The sequence below is a fragment of the Hemicordylus capensis genome, chromosome 3 (assembly GCF_027244095.1).
Source record: "Hemicordylus capensis ecotype Gifberg chromosome 3, rHemCap1.1.pri, whole genome shotgun sequence".
NCBI lineage: Eukaryota > Metazoa > Chordata > Lepidosauria > Squamata > Cordylidae > Hemicordylus > Hemicordylus capensis.
In genome coordinates this window covers 237,190,721-237,208,229 of record NC_069659.1, presented here as the reverse complement: position 1 = coordinate 237,208,229, position 17,509 = coordinate 237,190,721, and the positions used below count along the sequence as shown (strand labels likewise).

Sequence of the window (17,509 nt, the reverse complement as noted above, 5' to 3'; positions counted from 1 at the left end):
TACTAGCTCCGCCCACTGCTCAATCTAGTGATTCCGTGGGAGAAGCGTGCGTATACGCGCGACGCATGCCGATTACTTTTCTCCAAAGGGAGGCACCGTACAAAGTCTGTGTAAAGCTCTTAACGCTTGTGGTTCTCAACAAGTACAATGAAGCGGGAGGAGGGGCTGTAGAGCAGTTTCTCCATTCTATGCTCCAGCACCGCATATGGCGGTCTTTCAATGGAAACCGGAAGTGAAAGTTCTCTAATAAGGCTGCTCTTTATACTTCCCTCGAGCGCCGGGGGGGTGGGAAGTTCGTCCGGCGCATGCGCTCACAAGTGCCTATCTTTCTATAAGCTATTCCTAGAGCCACGTGAAGCGCGTCTGGTCGCAGACGGCAGAACATTGGATTGTTCTCCCACCCCACAATGCCCCGCGCTAGTGGCGCGCGCGGTGCTTCTGAAGCTTGAGCTTGAGCTGGAGGAGAAGAGAGGGGCCTAGTCGGTGTGTTGTGAGAAGCTGAGCGTCTGCTATGGCGGCTGCGCTGCTAGCCCGGATTTTATCCCCGGTAGCCGGGCCGCGTTATGTTCTCAGGTAAAAATGCTAGGGCATTTAGGCAGGGTATCTTATCGATTCTTTTTGCTGCTCTTCTCCTTAGGGTGTTTCGGTTTCCTGTTCCTTTTCCTCCCCCCTCGCCTTGCCTGATTTCTTTTGCATAGACCAGGGCTTCAGTCCTCTAGCTAGTTTTGGACCACAACTCCCATCATCCCCTGTTACAATTGCCAATGATCAGGTATGATGGGAGTTGTAGTCCAGTATCTGTAGGAGGGCCGAAGGGATGTAGCTTTGGCATAGCCTTCCTTAACTAGAGTCAGGAAAGATGTTGTTGCTTGGGTCTGGTCGAGTGATGCCCTGGGCTAATACATTCTGATTCCAACCCACCACAGGAAAACTTGTGTATCTTGCTCTTTGTAAAAACTAAAGTGTGCCGTGAAATCGATGTCGACTCTTGGCAACCACAGAGCCCTGTGGTTGTCACTGGCAGAATATAGGAGAGGTTTACCATTGCCATTTCCTGCACAGTATGAGATGATGCCTTTCAGCATCTTTCTGTATCGCTGTAGAGATTCGAACCACCAATCTCTGGCTTGCTAATCAGGTCATTTCCCCACTAGCAAGCCAGAGGTTGGCGGTTCAAATCCCCACTGGTATGTTTCCCAGACTACCGGAAACACCCATATCAGACAGCAGCAATATAGGAAGATGCTGAAAGGCATCCTCTCACTCAGTGTGGGAGGAGGCAATTGTAAACTCCTCCTGTATTCTTCCAAAGGCAACCACAGGGCTCTGTGGTCTGTAGTCTACACTGACTGGACAGCACACTTTGCTCTTTGTAGTCACCTAATATTGAGTCACCTCTTCAGAAGGTGGAGTTGGGATGCAGAAACAGAATAAAGCTATATTCCGCAAGGCTCATTTACAGCTTCCGCTCACCATTCTGAAGTTGTAATCGTTCTCCTTCTCCCAACATATTTTTCCAGTCTTGGTTGGCGTGTGTGTCTCTGTCTCTCTCCCTTCGTAGGGAGAGCTGAGAAGAGAGCACCAACATAAGCAGCAACTTTTCTCTTTTTTTGTAAGTACGTGGCGGGGAATATATAATTCAACATGGGAGACCAGCAAGGAGGAGATGTTAAATTTTTTTGTTTTGTTTTTAAAGTCCTTTCTGGCTCTGGAATATCAGACCTGGCAACCCTACCAAATATTGAAACATCACATGTGAATTTTTGAAGATAGATCTTCTGCACCTGAAAAATATGAGCCAGAATTGCCTAGTCTCTCTTATGATCTTTTCTGGTAACAAAGAGTTTGTTGCTTGATACTAGATTATTTGCCGTGTGGGTGAAAATAAATGCAGTGACAATCCCACCCTTTCTCTGATAAATAGTTCATAACCATTTTCCTCCCAGTCCCAGTTTTACGTTCTCAAACAATAAAGGGTTGGGGTAGGGGATGGTATTTAGTTATTTAATTGCACTTATTAACCATTATGTGTGACCCAATGAAAGAAATCTTACGCAATTTCCAGCACACTCCATACATGATTCCTCTGAAGTAAATGCCACTGACTTCAACAGGGCTTACTCCTTAGTAGGTGTGCCTAGAATTGCAACCCTACCTGTCGTAAGTGGTGTTGTGTGTGTGATTCCTTGAATCAGTGTTTTATTCACAATTATGCAAATGAAAACTCCCAAAATAAGAGCCACTGTAAGAGTTTAGACTTGCATCCTGTAAAAGTATAGGGATATAGAATAAGAAGCATATTTTTATTCTAGCAGAAACTTAATCCAGATAAGATGGCTCTGGGTTGGTAAAACTGATCATCTAAGTAGTGAGGTAAACTCTGGTCTTGGATGGCGTCACACTCCCCCTGAAAGACAAGTCCGCAGCTTGGGGGTGCTTCTGCATTTTGGGGATGCTTCTGGACCCAACCCTCTCCTTGGAGGCACAGGTGGCAGCAGTGTATAGAAGTGCTTTTACCAACTATGGCTGGTACTCCAGCTGTGACCCTATTTGGAGAAGTCAGTCCTGACCTCAGTCACTCATCCTCTGGTAACATTCAGATTGGATTTCTGCAATGCACTCTACGTGGGGTTGCCCTTGAAGATGTTTCGGATGCTTCAGCTGGTCCAGAACTCTGCTGCAAGGATGTGCATGGGTGCAAGTCGCTTCATGAGTATCGCACCTATCCTGCAGCAGCTTCATTGGTTACCGGTCCACTTCTGGGCTAGATTCAAGATGTTGGTCTTGACCTTTAAAGCTCTACACAGCTTGGGGTACTTGTCAGACCATATTCACCCATGTCAACCTGCCAGGGCCCTTCACTTGGCATCTCAGGCCCTGTTTATGGCCCTGTCACTAACAGAGATCTGGTTGGTGGGAACTAGAGACAGAGCCTTTTCAGTTGTGGCCCCTCGGCTTTGCAGCGCCTTCCCAGAAGAGCTTCACCATGCTCCCTCCCTCAGGTTTTTTTAAAATTAAAAAGCCACCTTTTAAAAGAGACTTCTTAATATTTTGTTTACTGCTTATGTCTGGTAGGTTTTCTAGTTTTTAGTTCTCCGGTTTTAGCTTTTTCTTAATATACTTGAATTTGAAACTTTTAAAATTTGTAATTTTGAATGTGGCTTTAGTCTGGTCTTTTAACTTGTTTAACTTTTTATTAATTTACATTGTATCGGGGATTATGTGAGCCACACTGAGCAGTAGTGTACTGGAGGGACAGTATAAATATCTTAAGTTACGTGTCTCTGCAAGAATATTTGGTAGCTGTGATCTTGATTGACTTTGTGAAAAATCATCACCCATAGCTTAACATGTCTCTGCTTGAGGCTTTTATCTGGGAGCATGTATGGGAGCACATCTGTAACTTGCAAGCCTCGCTTAGCTTATGTAGATCTGTATCTCGGAGGACAAGATGAAAGTGGACTTAGTCAAAAGTATTGAGTCTCCTGCTAAACATGATGGGCCAAACATGATGCTGCTCTCAGTCCTCTCATACCAGACCTTGCTTCCTATTTCTGACAGGTTTTTCCTCCACTGCATCTAGTTCGGTAGTATACAACTCAGGACTGAGAAGTTCAAGTACAAAATGTACCAGTGGTGATTTCCCTGCCCTGAACATAGTTTCAGGATTCCCGAAATAGGCGATTATTTATATATCTGGTAATACAATCGAACTGTAACTGTGCTACTTGAGTCTATTAGACTTAAGATAATTTCAATTGTTCTTCTTAATGTCTGATTCCTCCTTTATATTCAAGCTTTTGTCATAGACACTGGTGTGTTAATAGTTAATGTGTTTGCTTTTATTAAGAGCCAGTACTACCTACTCAGTGGAGAAGTGGTTTTCAAAACACATTAGTTCAGATAATCGCCCAAAACATCCCATGACAGCATATATGCACTTTTACAAAGATCACCAATCCCGCTATAGGAAACAATATCCAGGTAAGAAACTCACTGAAAATGTTATTATATAAAAGCAAAGTTTTATATACCTCTGAACCTGAAAATGTGTTAAAAGCTTGTCAGGTCTATTTCATGCTTTACTTTTTATCAGGATTTCCCTAGCTCTTGCTGCAGCCCAGATCAAAACAAATCATAATTACTTAGTAGCAATATGCTTATTGGAATAGGTCGTAACAGCCCTGTGAAAAGCAACCAACAATGGGAGGTAGGTAGATTGCCGCTGGGATATTCTGAATGCCACAACAAAAATAGTCCTATCTCTTGTATCCACTGCTGAACATTCGATGGCAATGGAACAGATAGCAGGACTTCAGATGCTGATCTCAAAACTGTAGCAGGCTTGTGTAGAAAAAGGCAAAGCATCAGTCTCCGAATATTTAGGCTTCGAAGGTTGGGATCAGTACTTTGCACTGAATCTCGAAGTGAGCTGGTGTTTGGGGTCATCAGTGAGCTTACAAAATTCAGCAGAGCAAAGGCTAAAATTGTTCTGGCTCTTTTGTGCCATGTATCTTACTATCACAGATTACTCCCTTTGACTTAAAAAAATAAATAAATAAAAATTCAAAGCCAGACAGATATACTGGATCTTGTTCTGGATTACCACAACTTCGCATTCCTAAAGAGTAAAATGTTTTAAAGCCAGTAAGTGTAGATCTTCATTTTAAAGAAGAGGTGAGCGACTACCATAGCAATGTGCTGTGTTTCTCCATCGAGGGAAATAGAACTTGCATATTAAAGACAGATATTCTCTCGTATTCAACAGTAGCCTTCCACCTTGTTCAGTCTGAGACTGGCTCAAGTGTGTAAATGGGGAATTACTACATTCCTCTCTCCTTTTCCATGAACTACTTGGCTGCTATTATAAGAGACATTTCATGTTGTCATGTTGGGAACTGAGACATAAGCACTTCCTTCATTAAGCCTTTATAGTACGGAGGGTATATTGGAAGGTGTTTGCTCCATATCTCTGCTTACTATCTGGTGCACCTGTTGCTCAGCCACTCACACCCAACGTATATGAATGATGAAGTGACGTGCCTTTGTGATTCCTTAAAAATACAAGTTAAAACACTATATTTGATAGAATTTTCATCTGCATAAGTATTTTTTTTAATCTCCAGACATAAATATGTTGGACATAGCAAAAAAGATAGCACATGCTTGGAGGGAGCTGCCAGCATCTGACAAACAAGTAAGTGTGGATATTTGAGGGGAGGGGTATCGTTTTCATGTGAATAGAATTGTTTTTACTAATTTTCTTGCTTCCCTGGTCTGGAAAGAATTAAAAAAATCTGTCCTTTTGAATGACATTTGTTGGACATGTTAGTTGCCTGATAGATTTGTTTTGTGTAAAAGGTTTGGCCTGTTACATCTCCTAGGCAACCCTGCTGCCACCGCTTAGACTCTTTTTGACAAGTCTGAGGCCAGTATCACAGTCTTATAAAGGCCGTGATGGAGCTTGTACTTTGTTAAATATATGCTGCTCTGTAGTGTGGTGAAATACTGTTGTGAACGTGGGAGAGGAAAGAAAACGTTCTTTCACCTTGGTAACATTAAAAGAACTGGTTGTATTTTATTTAAGCTTACTCAGCTGATGAACAAGTTCTTAAAGTGTAATGATCTGAGTTATTAAATGTAAAGTCTCAAAAGCGTAGTTGTTCCTGGTTTAAAACATAAAACATAACTTATAGCAGTGTTGATGTTTTTGGGATATTATACAGTTAAGATTCCTTCTATGTGACTTTTCTCCTTTTAGGGTTAGGGTGCCTTGCTTGGTTACTTTGTTTCAGTAACCTCCCAGTGGTGCCTCCCAGCTGACAACTCCCAGGTCTTTCCCTGAACAGAAATTGAGCTTTCCTTTAGGACAGCAGATCTTCCTCTGCCTCTCTCTAAAATTCATACTTCTCCTTTCCTCAGAGAAGTCCCTTTCTTGTTCTGTCTAATTTTTGCCTCCCAAACCTCCAGACACACCTTCTCACAACTCTCATCACATTAAAAAGTTTGTTTAAAACCAGAAAAACTGTGTTTTCTCTCTGCTTAACTGTCTTCTCGTAACTTTCTAAACAAGGTTTCTCAGCTTGCCTGCAGGGGTCCCATCGCTGCAGTCGCTCCTTATCTGTCAAGCTCCTCCCTGCACATATTTATATTGTATTCCAATAACATTTTGCAAAATTCTATAACATTAATATTTAAACTACAAATAAACACCTGTAAATAGACAATATGGGTGTGGAGGATACAAACAATCACACAATTATTTTCTTACAAAAACTGGAAAACAAAAAAGAGGGTGAAGAAAGTAAACTCAAGGAAGATCTAGCCTTGAAAGAATCTACCCACATATTTAAGGCACTAATTGTGAAAATGAATGGTGGTATGAGGCTAACTACAAAAAGCCTTCAGTTACATGAACTGTTACTATAAATGTAATAATTGTATTGTTTTCAGTTCCATGAAATCATTACAGTAAACTAGTAATCTGTATCTACAATAGAATAGTGTGCTATTGCTATGATTAAGAACATTATTAAACCTTTTAATGCCTGAAGTCACACATTTGAAACGCATATGTATTTTCAAAATAAAAATGGGTGAGATTGTATTTTTAATTCTAGCCTTATGAAGCAGCTTCCAAGGCTGACAGTCAGGTCTATAAAGAACAAATGGCCACATTCAAAGCCCAGTTAACTCCTGCCCAGGAGGCAGCTATGAAAGAAGAAAGGAGAAAGAAAATGGCAAAAAGAAGAGCAATGAAGAAAAGAAGGGTTAGTATTTTAAAAGTTAACTTCTGTGACTGAGGGACACTGATTATGTGTTATACTTCGGATTCTGAATAAAATTGATATGCAAGCAAGATGCGTTATCGAAGGCCTAATGTGGACATTATCCATTACTACTTCCTTCAAAATATGCACAGGCTGAGACCTGGGCCTGTCTGGTAGCAGCTTATGTATATTTTGAAGGGGAAATCTGTGAATTAAACATGTACCCAGTGTTCACAGCTGACACAATGTGTTTTTAAAATTTTGGTCTTCAGCTCAAAAGTACAAAAAGTATTGTTAGAATCATCCCTCCCTCATCTGTTGTATTTCAGCTGACTAGGAGCCATGAGATCATAATTACATTGCATGACTTGTATTAACTAAGAGAATATTTTAAGGCTGCTTGTACTTATCTCTATATTTATTTTTGTCTGTCTGTCTGTCTATATTTTTATACCGCCTGATATGTAAATCTCTAGGTGGTGTACAGATGCCAACATTAAAATCACAGGTTAAAATACATAAAACATAATATAAAGCAAATTATTAAAATTATTAAAATTCTAATTTAAAGCTTGAGAGAACAGGAAATTCTTGAGGTTCTTCCGGAAAACACAGAGAGAAGGAGATGCTCTTGTTTCAGCAGGGAGCATATTCCAAAGCCCTGGGGCAGCCACAGAGAAAACCTGGTCCTGAGTTGGTGCTGAGACGAGCTGGTGGCAAATGTAACCAGACCTCTCCAGAAAATAGTAAAAGGTGGGAGGGTTCATCACAAAGGAGGCACTCTCTTAAATAACCTGGTCGTAAGTCATTAAGGGCTTTATATTTGACCTAAAAGGGCTAGACAATATACTTCAATGTTCTCGAATTAAACCAGCTTTAATATGAATAATTGATTTTTAAGATTCCTCTCATGTGTCATGGATAAAACTGAAGTGATGGCCCTTTCCTTGGGTACTTGCTATCTCTAGAATAACCTGCAGTCCAAACCAGAGTGTGCAGTGTAACATGCAAAGGCCAGGGGGCCTCCAAAGTGGCACTCCACGAGTGCAGGCAAGCAAGCACTTTGTCTGCACACACACCCCTCTATGGATCCTTAGCCATACAGATTGGATTGGATTGAATATCATGACCACATAAGAACAGCCTGCTGGATCAGGCCCAAGGCCCATATAGTCCAGCATCCTGTTTCACACAGTGGCTCACCAGATGCCACTGGAAGCCTACAGGCAGGAGTAGAGGGCATGCCCTCTCTCCTGCTGTTGCAGCTACTAGTTGTAGCCTCTGAGTACCAGTTGCAGGGGACTGCAACTGGTACTCAGAGGCATCCTGCCTCTGAGGCTGGAGGTGACCTGTAGCCCTCTGACTACTAGCCATTGATAGACCTCCATGAAGTTATACAAGTTATACTGTTAAGGTCTTTATACTCTTAAAGTCTTCCAGGTTGTTGGCTGTCACCACATCTTGTTGCAGAGAATTCCACAAGTTGATTATGCGTTGTGTGAAAAAGTACTTCCGTTTGCTGGTCCTAAATTTCCCTGCAATCAATTTCATGGGATGACCCCTGGTTCTAGTGTTGTGTGAGAGGGAGAAGAATTTATCTCTATCCACTTTCTACACACCATGCATGATTTTATAGACCTCTATCATGTCTCTCCACAGTTGTCTATTTTCTAAACTAAATAGCCCCAAGTGTTGTAGCCTTGCCTCATAAGAAAGGTGCTCTAGGCCCCTGATCATCTTGGTTCCCCTCTATTGTACCTTTTCCAGTTCTACAATGTCCTTTTTTAGATGTGATGACCAGAATTGTACGCAGTACTCTAGGTGTGGCCACACCATAGTTTTGTATAAGGGCATTATAATATTAGCAGTCTTATTTTAAGTCCCTTTCCTAATGATCCCTATCATGGAACTGGCCTTTTTCACAGCTGCCGCACATTGAGTTAACACTTTCAACGAGCTGTCCACCATGACCCCAAGATCCCTCTCATGGTCAGTCACCGACAGCTCAGATCCCATCAACGTATACTTGAAGTTGGGGTTTTTCATCCCACTGTGCATCACCTTACACTTGCCAACATTGAACCACATTTGCCATTTTTTTGCCCACTCACCCAGTTTGGAGAGATTCCTTTTGGAGCTCCTCACAATCTGTTTTGGATTTCACTACCCAAAAGATTTTGGTATCATATGCAAATCTGGCCACCTCGCTGCTTACCCCAATTTCTAGATCATTTATGAATAAATTAAAAAGCACCGGTCTGAGTACAGATCCCTGGGGGACCCCACTTCTTACTTCCCTCCATTGTGAAAACTCTCCAGTTATCCCTAACCACTGTTTACTGTCCTTCAACCAGTTAGCAGTCCACACATGTACTTGTCCCCTTATCCCAGGACTGCTAAGTTTTCTCAGGAGTCTTTGATGAGGAACTTTGTTGAAAGCTTTTTGGAAGTCCAGGTATACTATGTCAACTGGATCACCTTGATCCACACATTTGTTTACACTCTCAAAGACCTCTAAAAGGTTGGTGAGGCAAGATTTCCCTTTGCCGAAGCCATGCTGGATGTTTCCCAGCAGGGCATGTTCTTCTTCTATGTGCTTTACAGTGTTATCCTTGAGGATGCTTTCCATCAATTTGCCTGGAATGGACGTTACTGGCCTGTAATTTCCCGGATTGCCCCTGGATCCCTTTTTGAAAATTGGTGTTAACATTTTCTACTTTCCAGTCCTCTGGTATGGAGCCTGATTGCATGGATAAGTTAAATATTTTAGCAAGGAGGTCGGCAATTTCACCTTTGAGTTCTTTTGAGGACTCTTGGATGGATGCCATCCGGCCCTGGAGATTTGCTAGTTTTCAGTTTTTCCAGACAGTTTAGAACATCATCTCTTGGTACTTCTATCTGACTCAGTTCCTTAGCCTCCATATCATCCGAACTGGATTCAATATCAAATGAGACAACTACTCACTAGTGTCATCTTGTCATTTTAGCAATTAACAGTGCTTGGGAAACCTAAAAGGCCCCGTAGTGCCTTCAACGTCTATATGTCTGAACATTTCCAAGAAGCTAAAGGCGTCTCAGTTCAGGTAAACAAGGGGAAGCTTGATTTTTTTTTAAACACAAGGTATCTCTTCTGTATTGAGATAAAGTGAAAATTGGTATTGAAATAATTGCTGTTGTTCTTTTATGGTACCACAATCTCCTTAGGTCCTGGTAGGATTTTTAAGGTATTGTGGAAGTCTTGTGGGAAGCCTTAACAGCAAAATACTGCAGGCCCCAACCAAGCAGTATGTTGCTGCAAGCCAGGGTTTTCCCAGTATTGGATATTAAATGGCTTGTAGTTGCAGATCCTTGCCACATTTAGCAGACACTGGTACCTGGTTGTGTGTACAGGCTGCTGGATCATTGTGTTTTTATCAGGCAAATTATCTAAAAGGCTGTACAGTACTCTTGTGATAACTGTAGAGTAGGCTCCAGACCACAGTCTACTCAACACTTCCTCTGAACTTCCTTAAACAGTTTTTATTCATGAAGATAACAAGGTTGCACACATAGCATACCTTCAGTGACTTGGCTAAACAAAATGAAACAGTTTCCTCATTTTGTTTAATCAGGCTATAGATAAATGTTGAAATACTAAGCCTGTTTATAATTATCACTAACAAACTTGAAAACTTTAAATGCTAGCTGTCTCTTTTAAAAATCTTTAATTAAATAAATGTTTGTTACAAAAAGCAAAATAACCAGAATCATGTAAATATCCATAGAGAAACAATATCTCATACTTGATTAAGTAATACTATATCCCATACCTTATGTAGCCATTCATACCAAGTTGGTGAATCTGGATTAATTACATTAAAAGTAAGCCTAGGGATAGTCCATAATCAGGTCCATTTTGTTTCCTTTATGATAATGCCTAAATCAGCCTCCAATTTTAACTGATACCTGTTTCTCTCTGTGTCTACTTGAGTTATTTATACAAATTTCTTAATAAATCCTTTCTTGGTGGTTCAAGTGCTGTTCGTTCAAATGATTTTAAATCTCTAACTTGAACATAGTTTTGAAGAAATTTTTGTATTATATGTTGAATCTGTAAGTACTGAAAGAATGGGATTCTATTCTTCTCCATCCCTTGGGTGATATCAACACAAGATTTCATACTTGCATCTTGAATCAAGCTGGGATGTGATTAATTCATAGTCACTGAATATCACACAAAATATATTTATTTTCAAGTTCATTGTTATGATAGAAAACAGAGGGACTATGTTTATTTTTACATTTTAACCTGTTAAGGTAGAGAGCCTTAGTGCACAGATTAGCCTTTATAGTCAGTAGATCTTTCTTTGTATAATACCAAAGCATATACTTCAAATATATTGAAAGTTCTTGTTGCTCTAATAATATTGCTCTGTCTTCAGAGTGTCAAAACAAAAGTTGAGTCAAAATAGCTGCTTCATAATTTCTTTTTTAATGCAAGGGACTGTCAAGCCACCCTTATTCAATGACGTTTTGATCAAAATCCTATAGGGTATTGGCCCATGTAAACTTGATGATTTCCTGCCAATGTTAGCTATCTCTTAGGGCCAAACTAGACAAGATGGCAGGAGATCCATGACTGCATCTTCAGTGAGTTTTTAGAATACTAGATGCACTGTTGTGGGGGTGTGAATGCATTGGGATTGGGGCCATAGCACCCCCAGAGACATGCACCCCTGTTGTCCATATCAAATTACCGTTCTAGAGCTGTTGTTTGCTCTATAGGACAAACCATACTAAATTCCATATTAATGGAATTCTCATGTATTACCCCAATCTGAATAAAAGAGAGGTAGTTTCATGGGCCCTGCCCAGTATCCATTTAATTTGGAAAGGTAACTTCCAAAGCCTACTAGATTGGAAGTTATTTTGGAGTAGGCAACTTGTTTAACATTCAACATTGTAAATGGCATCTTGGCCATATCTGTCAAATGTATCTGTGCAGCTAGGATGGTTTGGAAGTTACCTTTCCAGATTATACTGCTGCTGGGCAGGGCCCATTAAATGGCCCTTTTAAAACTTAGATTGGGGTAGTAGGTGGAATTCCATTATAATTCTGATCATAATACCATTAAGCCTCCTCTGGTCTTCCAGTTATCCCCAGACTACCAGAGGCAGCATAAACAAATCTTCTAACAGGAGCAAAACTCTGGAAGTAAGGAGCTCCATATCTCCAGGTCAGCCATCAAGAACTTCTTTCATTTGCTGCATGAACCTGCTTCATTGCTAATGATTGAAATGGCACACTCAGTTGTTGTTGGAGACGGAATTTGGTTGCATTTGATCTAAGTCTCTTAGAGGCATGTTTTGTATATCCCGTTATACATGTAGAACAAATTGAGTGGGGAAGAGATTTCTTGTCCTCCACAGAACTACTGCAAACACTCTTGAATGTTTTTGTTTTTCTTTTGTAGGGAAAGATGAAAATTTTATTTGATGAATGGCAGAAGATGACTAGTTCTCAAAAGAAGGTATTGACATAAAGCTGATGTTTAATTGCAATTTTACATTGGCATTTAAATTAGGTGTTTGTCATGCTTAAGTTAGTAGCCCAAATCCCCCTGTAGCGATAATTCACATGGTGGGATTCAACTCATACTCTTTACCTTCCAAGACTTGAAAGCCACATGGTGGGTAAAACTCCTATAAATACGTCATGATTTCCCATTTTTCATGATTGTCTTAGAATATTAGGGGTTTTGTATTTGCAGTGTGTGTGCGCGCGCACAAAGATTAAAAATGTTTAGAAATCCCAGCAGTATCTTAACTGGTATTGGGTCTGTGTACCCTCAAATATTATATGCCTCAGCTGTGTTCCTAAAGGAACTGAATGAGCAAACTTGCCTTTAAGGATTGCTCCTGGCATTACTTGAAGATATACAGAAAACCTGTGCGTTATGATGCATTCAACATGTAGGAAAGTTTATGCATATTTGTTTCAAAGCAACAAAATGGTCAGCTGACCAGCTGCTTTGCTGAACACACACCTTTGGATCATGAAACAGGTGTGTAAATGCTTTGGTATGTTGGAGAATACTTCAACAAGCAGGAAAGTAGATACCTCTGAGTTTGGTAAAAAAACAATCATTTCTTTGGCTAAAATGCTCACGTGAAAACTTCATGTCTCTGTATTTCTCAGACATATCAGCAGCTTGCTGAGGATGATAAGATCCGTTATGAAAATGAAATGAAGTCATGGGAGGAGCATATGATAGATATTGGACGGGAAGATCTTATACGTTATAAATTCAGAAAAGGAAAGTCAAAAGAAAAGAAAACTGCAGCAAAAGCAATTGCAAAAAAGAGGACTACAACCTTAAAGAAGCCTTCGGGAAGCAAAGCAGCCTCACCAGCAACGAAGGGGGGGAAAGTAAAGACAAAGCAATCTGAAGAATAAATTGGATAACTTGTATTTCCTGATTGCAAGTGTTAATGCGTTCATTGTGTGTCACTTGGCTGAAAAGGAGTGCGAGTGAAGTCATCCGCTTTAAAAAAGGGGGGGGGGGAAGAATCCTGAATGAGAGGGTTTTACTTTTCCACAAGCTGTCAAGCAATTAGAATAAATCACGCTGTGAGAATTTAAGCAATGCTGATCATGAGAGAGGAGGTGCTTTCTCCCCCCCCAATGTGTAAATAAGCATTCTCTTATAAATTAAGACTTATTAAAAAATCCAAACATCTGTATAAAATCACTTTTTGTTGCTTACTAGGAATTGAAATTGGGGATAGGGTGCAAGTGTATTTAGTGTGTAAATAATGCTTGCAATCATTGAAGAAAGCATGTATATTTGCTGCTTGTAATTAAAAAAACTACTGGATTTACATATTTTCAATAGTGCTCTTCATCTACACTTTCGTAAGTGTCTGCAAATAATGTATATTTATATTTCATAGGCTACAAATGTAGTGAGGTTTTATTAAGATATCTCTTGTTTTCCTCATTTTATCAAAATCTGAATACAGACCATTTTATCCATTTTAGAGAGTTCTGTATGTGAAATATATTGGATAGCATCCAGACCAGTCTTGCAGCAGTGTAAATGTTGCTGCACTAGTGGAGGGATATAGCTCACAGTTATGCAAAGAAGCACACTCAAATTAGTTGTGCACAATCTCTTGCACAACAACCTGGAATATATATGCAGATTGGGAGCAACCTTGCACAACCTCTTGTACACACCTTTGTTAGCATTTGGAGTGGTGATATTTTAATATTAGAGTTAAGTATTGATAGAAGCCGTGGCAAGGCCAAACATATAAGCTTCTACCCTTTTCCCCTTCACAAAACTTCCAGTCAGCCGTTGTTCAGACATGTCTCAATACTGTCTGGAGGTAGTTGTCATCCAGGGAACCAGGTTATACTCCATAGGTAGCCTCAGTATAGTTATAACCAAAGGGAATTGCCACATGAACCCAGCAAATAAGACTCCACAGGTAACATAGTGGAAAACAAAGCAAATCTTGAGAAAACCCACAGGAGTTGATCACATATCAGTCTCGTACTTCTGTATAGATGCACGGAAAAGGAGAACTTTGTATGTAACCAATCTAGACTCGACATTGGAATTGATGACTTATGGACTGGAAGGCACCTGTATGCAAATTATTGTATGGAATACAGAGGCTTTCCTCAGATCTTCACTGGAAGCTGAGCACCGTCATCCAGCTGATTAAGTAATTGCCCTATTTTGCTACTTCTCTGCATTTGTGATGAGTTCCTGAATAAATGGTTTGTTTATAAGGTCTGATCATTTTCTTAGGAGTCAGTAAGGTGACCAGCCTGGGAGAAAATTATCTTCGGCTGTGGCTGTGGCCAAGCCCAGAGGAAAACACTTAAATAATTTAAATAAAATCTTACATTTTTATATGTGCAAATATTCTTGTGCAACATATATTCAGGCAATTCTTTTTCCATTAATGGTAGCACAACTTTGTGAACCACTGTAATAAGCCCACCAGTGAAGGCTACCTGTTGTCTTTGCATCTAAACAGGATTGATAAAAATCAATATTATGGTCTTTTAAAAATCAAAATCAGATCTTTTTAATTACATTTGATTTAAATAAGATTTTTTTAAAAAAAATTATAAAAAAAGAAACTAGGTCAAATATATCATCGTAAATGTTAATCATAACCTCTAATTATATTCTATAAACTTGTTAGTAGTATATGGGGATGAAAGATAAGGGACCTGATCAATCCTATTCTGCAGGTGGTGTACATTCCTTGCCCCTTTAAAAGTGCAAAGGCATTAGGCCCATTCACACATTACATTCAACACCCATATGAGTACACAAGTATAGTCATTCACATGTTCTGCTGAATGCAGATACAGCAGTACACTTGCTATCTGTACAATGCAGTTGAAGTGCCTGTATCCAGGCTGGCTTTTGAAATGAACCCAGGTACAGACATTCACACAAAAGTGTACATATATTTGTACAGCATAAAGAAAGCCAATTAATGAATAGAGGATTTTGGGGGATGGAGTCAATCTGAGCAAGGAGGAGGAGTCTAGATATAAATGATCCACAAGTAACTAATAATATTTTTAATTTTAGTGTAGTAATGTGCTAAAAATTGATCTCTGCCCCTGCATGCCAAGTTGTGGATGGTTCCAGCCCACCAGGACATGTGAGTTGTGCAGCCCTAATATAAAGGTACAAACAACATTCCTGAATTTAAAAGAAAATACAGCAGAGTTATTAGCCAGTGCAGTTCATTAGCTATCATATCTGTGTTCTCAAACACTGCAATGAAAGCAGGTCTATCCCAAAGTTGGTTGTGTGAGTAAGAGCCACTTAACCCCATTAGTAGGCATCTCTAATCATGCTCCCACACAGCACTTAGTATTTGCTAAGCATTCTCTTGTTTTGTATGGCTTCGGCTTTGTTAAGAACATAAGAACAGCCCTGCTGGATCAGGCCCAAGGCCCATATAGTCCAGCATCCTGTTTCTCACTGCCCACCAGATGCCACTGCCCACCAGATGCTGCTGGAAGCCACAGGCAGGAGTTGAGGGCGTGCCCTCTCTTTGGTTTATGTCCCACTCCTAAGCATACTGATAGCTCACAACTCTTTTTTGTCATCTAAAAGTCTGACATATATTGTTACTACACTTGCTCAGACTCATATCATCTACCATGTCTGTAACCAAGCTTTTGCTTGAGTTGGAGGAATTGGGTTAGATCTAAACCCTGTCACCTATTCAGTGGATGTTGTTTCCAACCTGCATACTCAAACAAAGGCAGTTCCTGATTTTGATTACATCCCAAAGTGTATTGAATAGAGTGAAACTACTTGTGACTCCTGGGATATTTATAGTTTTCTTGTCCACTCAGAACTCATACTTCCTCTGAGGCATGCCTGACTCAAATGAGGGGAACCTTCCCACAGCAAGTGGCTTTCCCACTTGTCAAGCAATTTCACTTTGTGGAACCATCTGGTCCAGTACAAGGTCCAGTCCTCCTCTCTGTGGCATCAGATGCTTGCCTGGGCTTAGGCTAATGAAAGCCAAGCCTTTGGTTCTTGGCAGGGTCGACCAGGAAAGAGTGGCCAGGGAGGAAGGGTGTCTGCTAACAATAATGAACAAAAGATGCAACCAAGAGTGCCCGGCGCAAGCATCACCTTGTCACCCATCCACTTTTGGAATTTTTCCTACTAATAAAAAATGGAACCACTCAAGAACCATCCTGCAAATGCTTGCTAGGCTTTGCAGCCTTCTCATCAATACGTCATGTATGGCATTGTAAATCTAAACATTTGAGTTGCTCCCTCTGTTCTGGTATGCTTTAAGTTTTCTTCAAATAACAACTCAGCCAGCTGTGTTTTCATGGGCAAAGGCCTCAATATGTACATGAGTAAGGCTCACATCTGCTGCTTTGATGACGCAGATCTGCTCTGCTCTGCTCTGGGGTGCAATTTAGTAGGTGTTGCACAATGCCCTCAGAAAGGTCCATTGCCAACCCTCGCGACCATCTCTGTGTGGTGGTGGAGTGATCCAGCCAAGATAATCTCGCTTTTGTTGCTTCCTATTTCCCATCCCAGCTGCCCAGGAAAGTCCAACTATGAACTTTAGAGGCAGACTAAAACCTATAGTCAGCCCTAAGGTGGCATATGGTGCTTTGAGAGTCAGCAATCCAGTTGGATCGAAGGGGTGAGCTGAGAAGGCAGCCCATCCCTTCAGGCAATGAAAAGACTAAAAGCTTTGGAGGTGTCTTGTTGGTTCTGCTCCATTCTTTTTCAACTATCTGTGCAATTATCTATTATATTAATTCTCGTAGACGTCTCTGTGGGGATGCGTCCTGGCAACCCAGCGGATTGGCTGGGCGGAGGAGACGCCGGATTGGCTGGCTGCTTCAGAAGATGCTAGCTCTAGACTGGGAGGGCCATGCAGAAAGGAGGCGGCTGAACACTTGGCAGCCCGAGTCCGACACTGGGGACTGGAGGAAGGAGGAGGCAGCAACGGCCAAACACAAGCAGGCTAAAAAGCGTGGGGGCGGGAGCACGAATGAGAGAGAGAAAAAGAGAGAAAGAAAGAGGGGGAAACGAAGGAGGAAGCAAGCTGGGGCAGAAGGCTGGGGGGGGAGGGGACTGGGGTAGAAGGCTTGGGGAGAGGAGAGTAGGGCAGAAGGTGGAGGAGTGTACAGAGTGAGCGAGAGAGGCGCTGTGGGGGGGACACAGAGTGAGCAAGAGAGTCGC

The 17,509-nt window shown here is 41.0% G+C and overlaps 1 protein-coding gene across 1 annotated transcript; it reads left to right on the top strand.

Moving 5' to 3' along the window:
• The first annotated feature begins 284 nt into the window (after positions 1-284).
• On the top strand, positions 285-14,550 carry TFAM (transcription factor A, mitochondrial). Its single transcript, XM_053311522.1, has 7 exons — positions 285-573; positions 3,851-3,984; positions 5,127-5,197; positions 6,621-6,770; positions 9,758-9,853; positions 12,224-12,280; positions 12,949-14,550. Exons 1-7 carry the CDS (start codon positions 512-514, stop codon positions 13,204-13,206), a joined length of 828 nt encoding a protein of 275 aa, XP_053167497.1. The 5' UTR covers positions 285-511; the 3' UTR covers positions 13,207-14,550.
• The last annotated feature ends 2,959 nt before the right edge of the window (positions 14,551-17,509 follow it).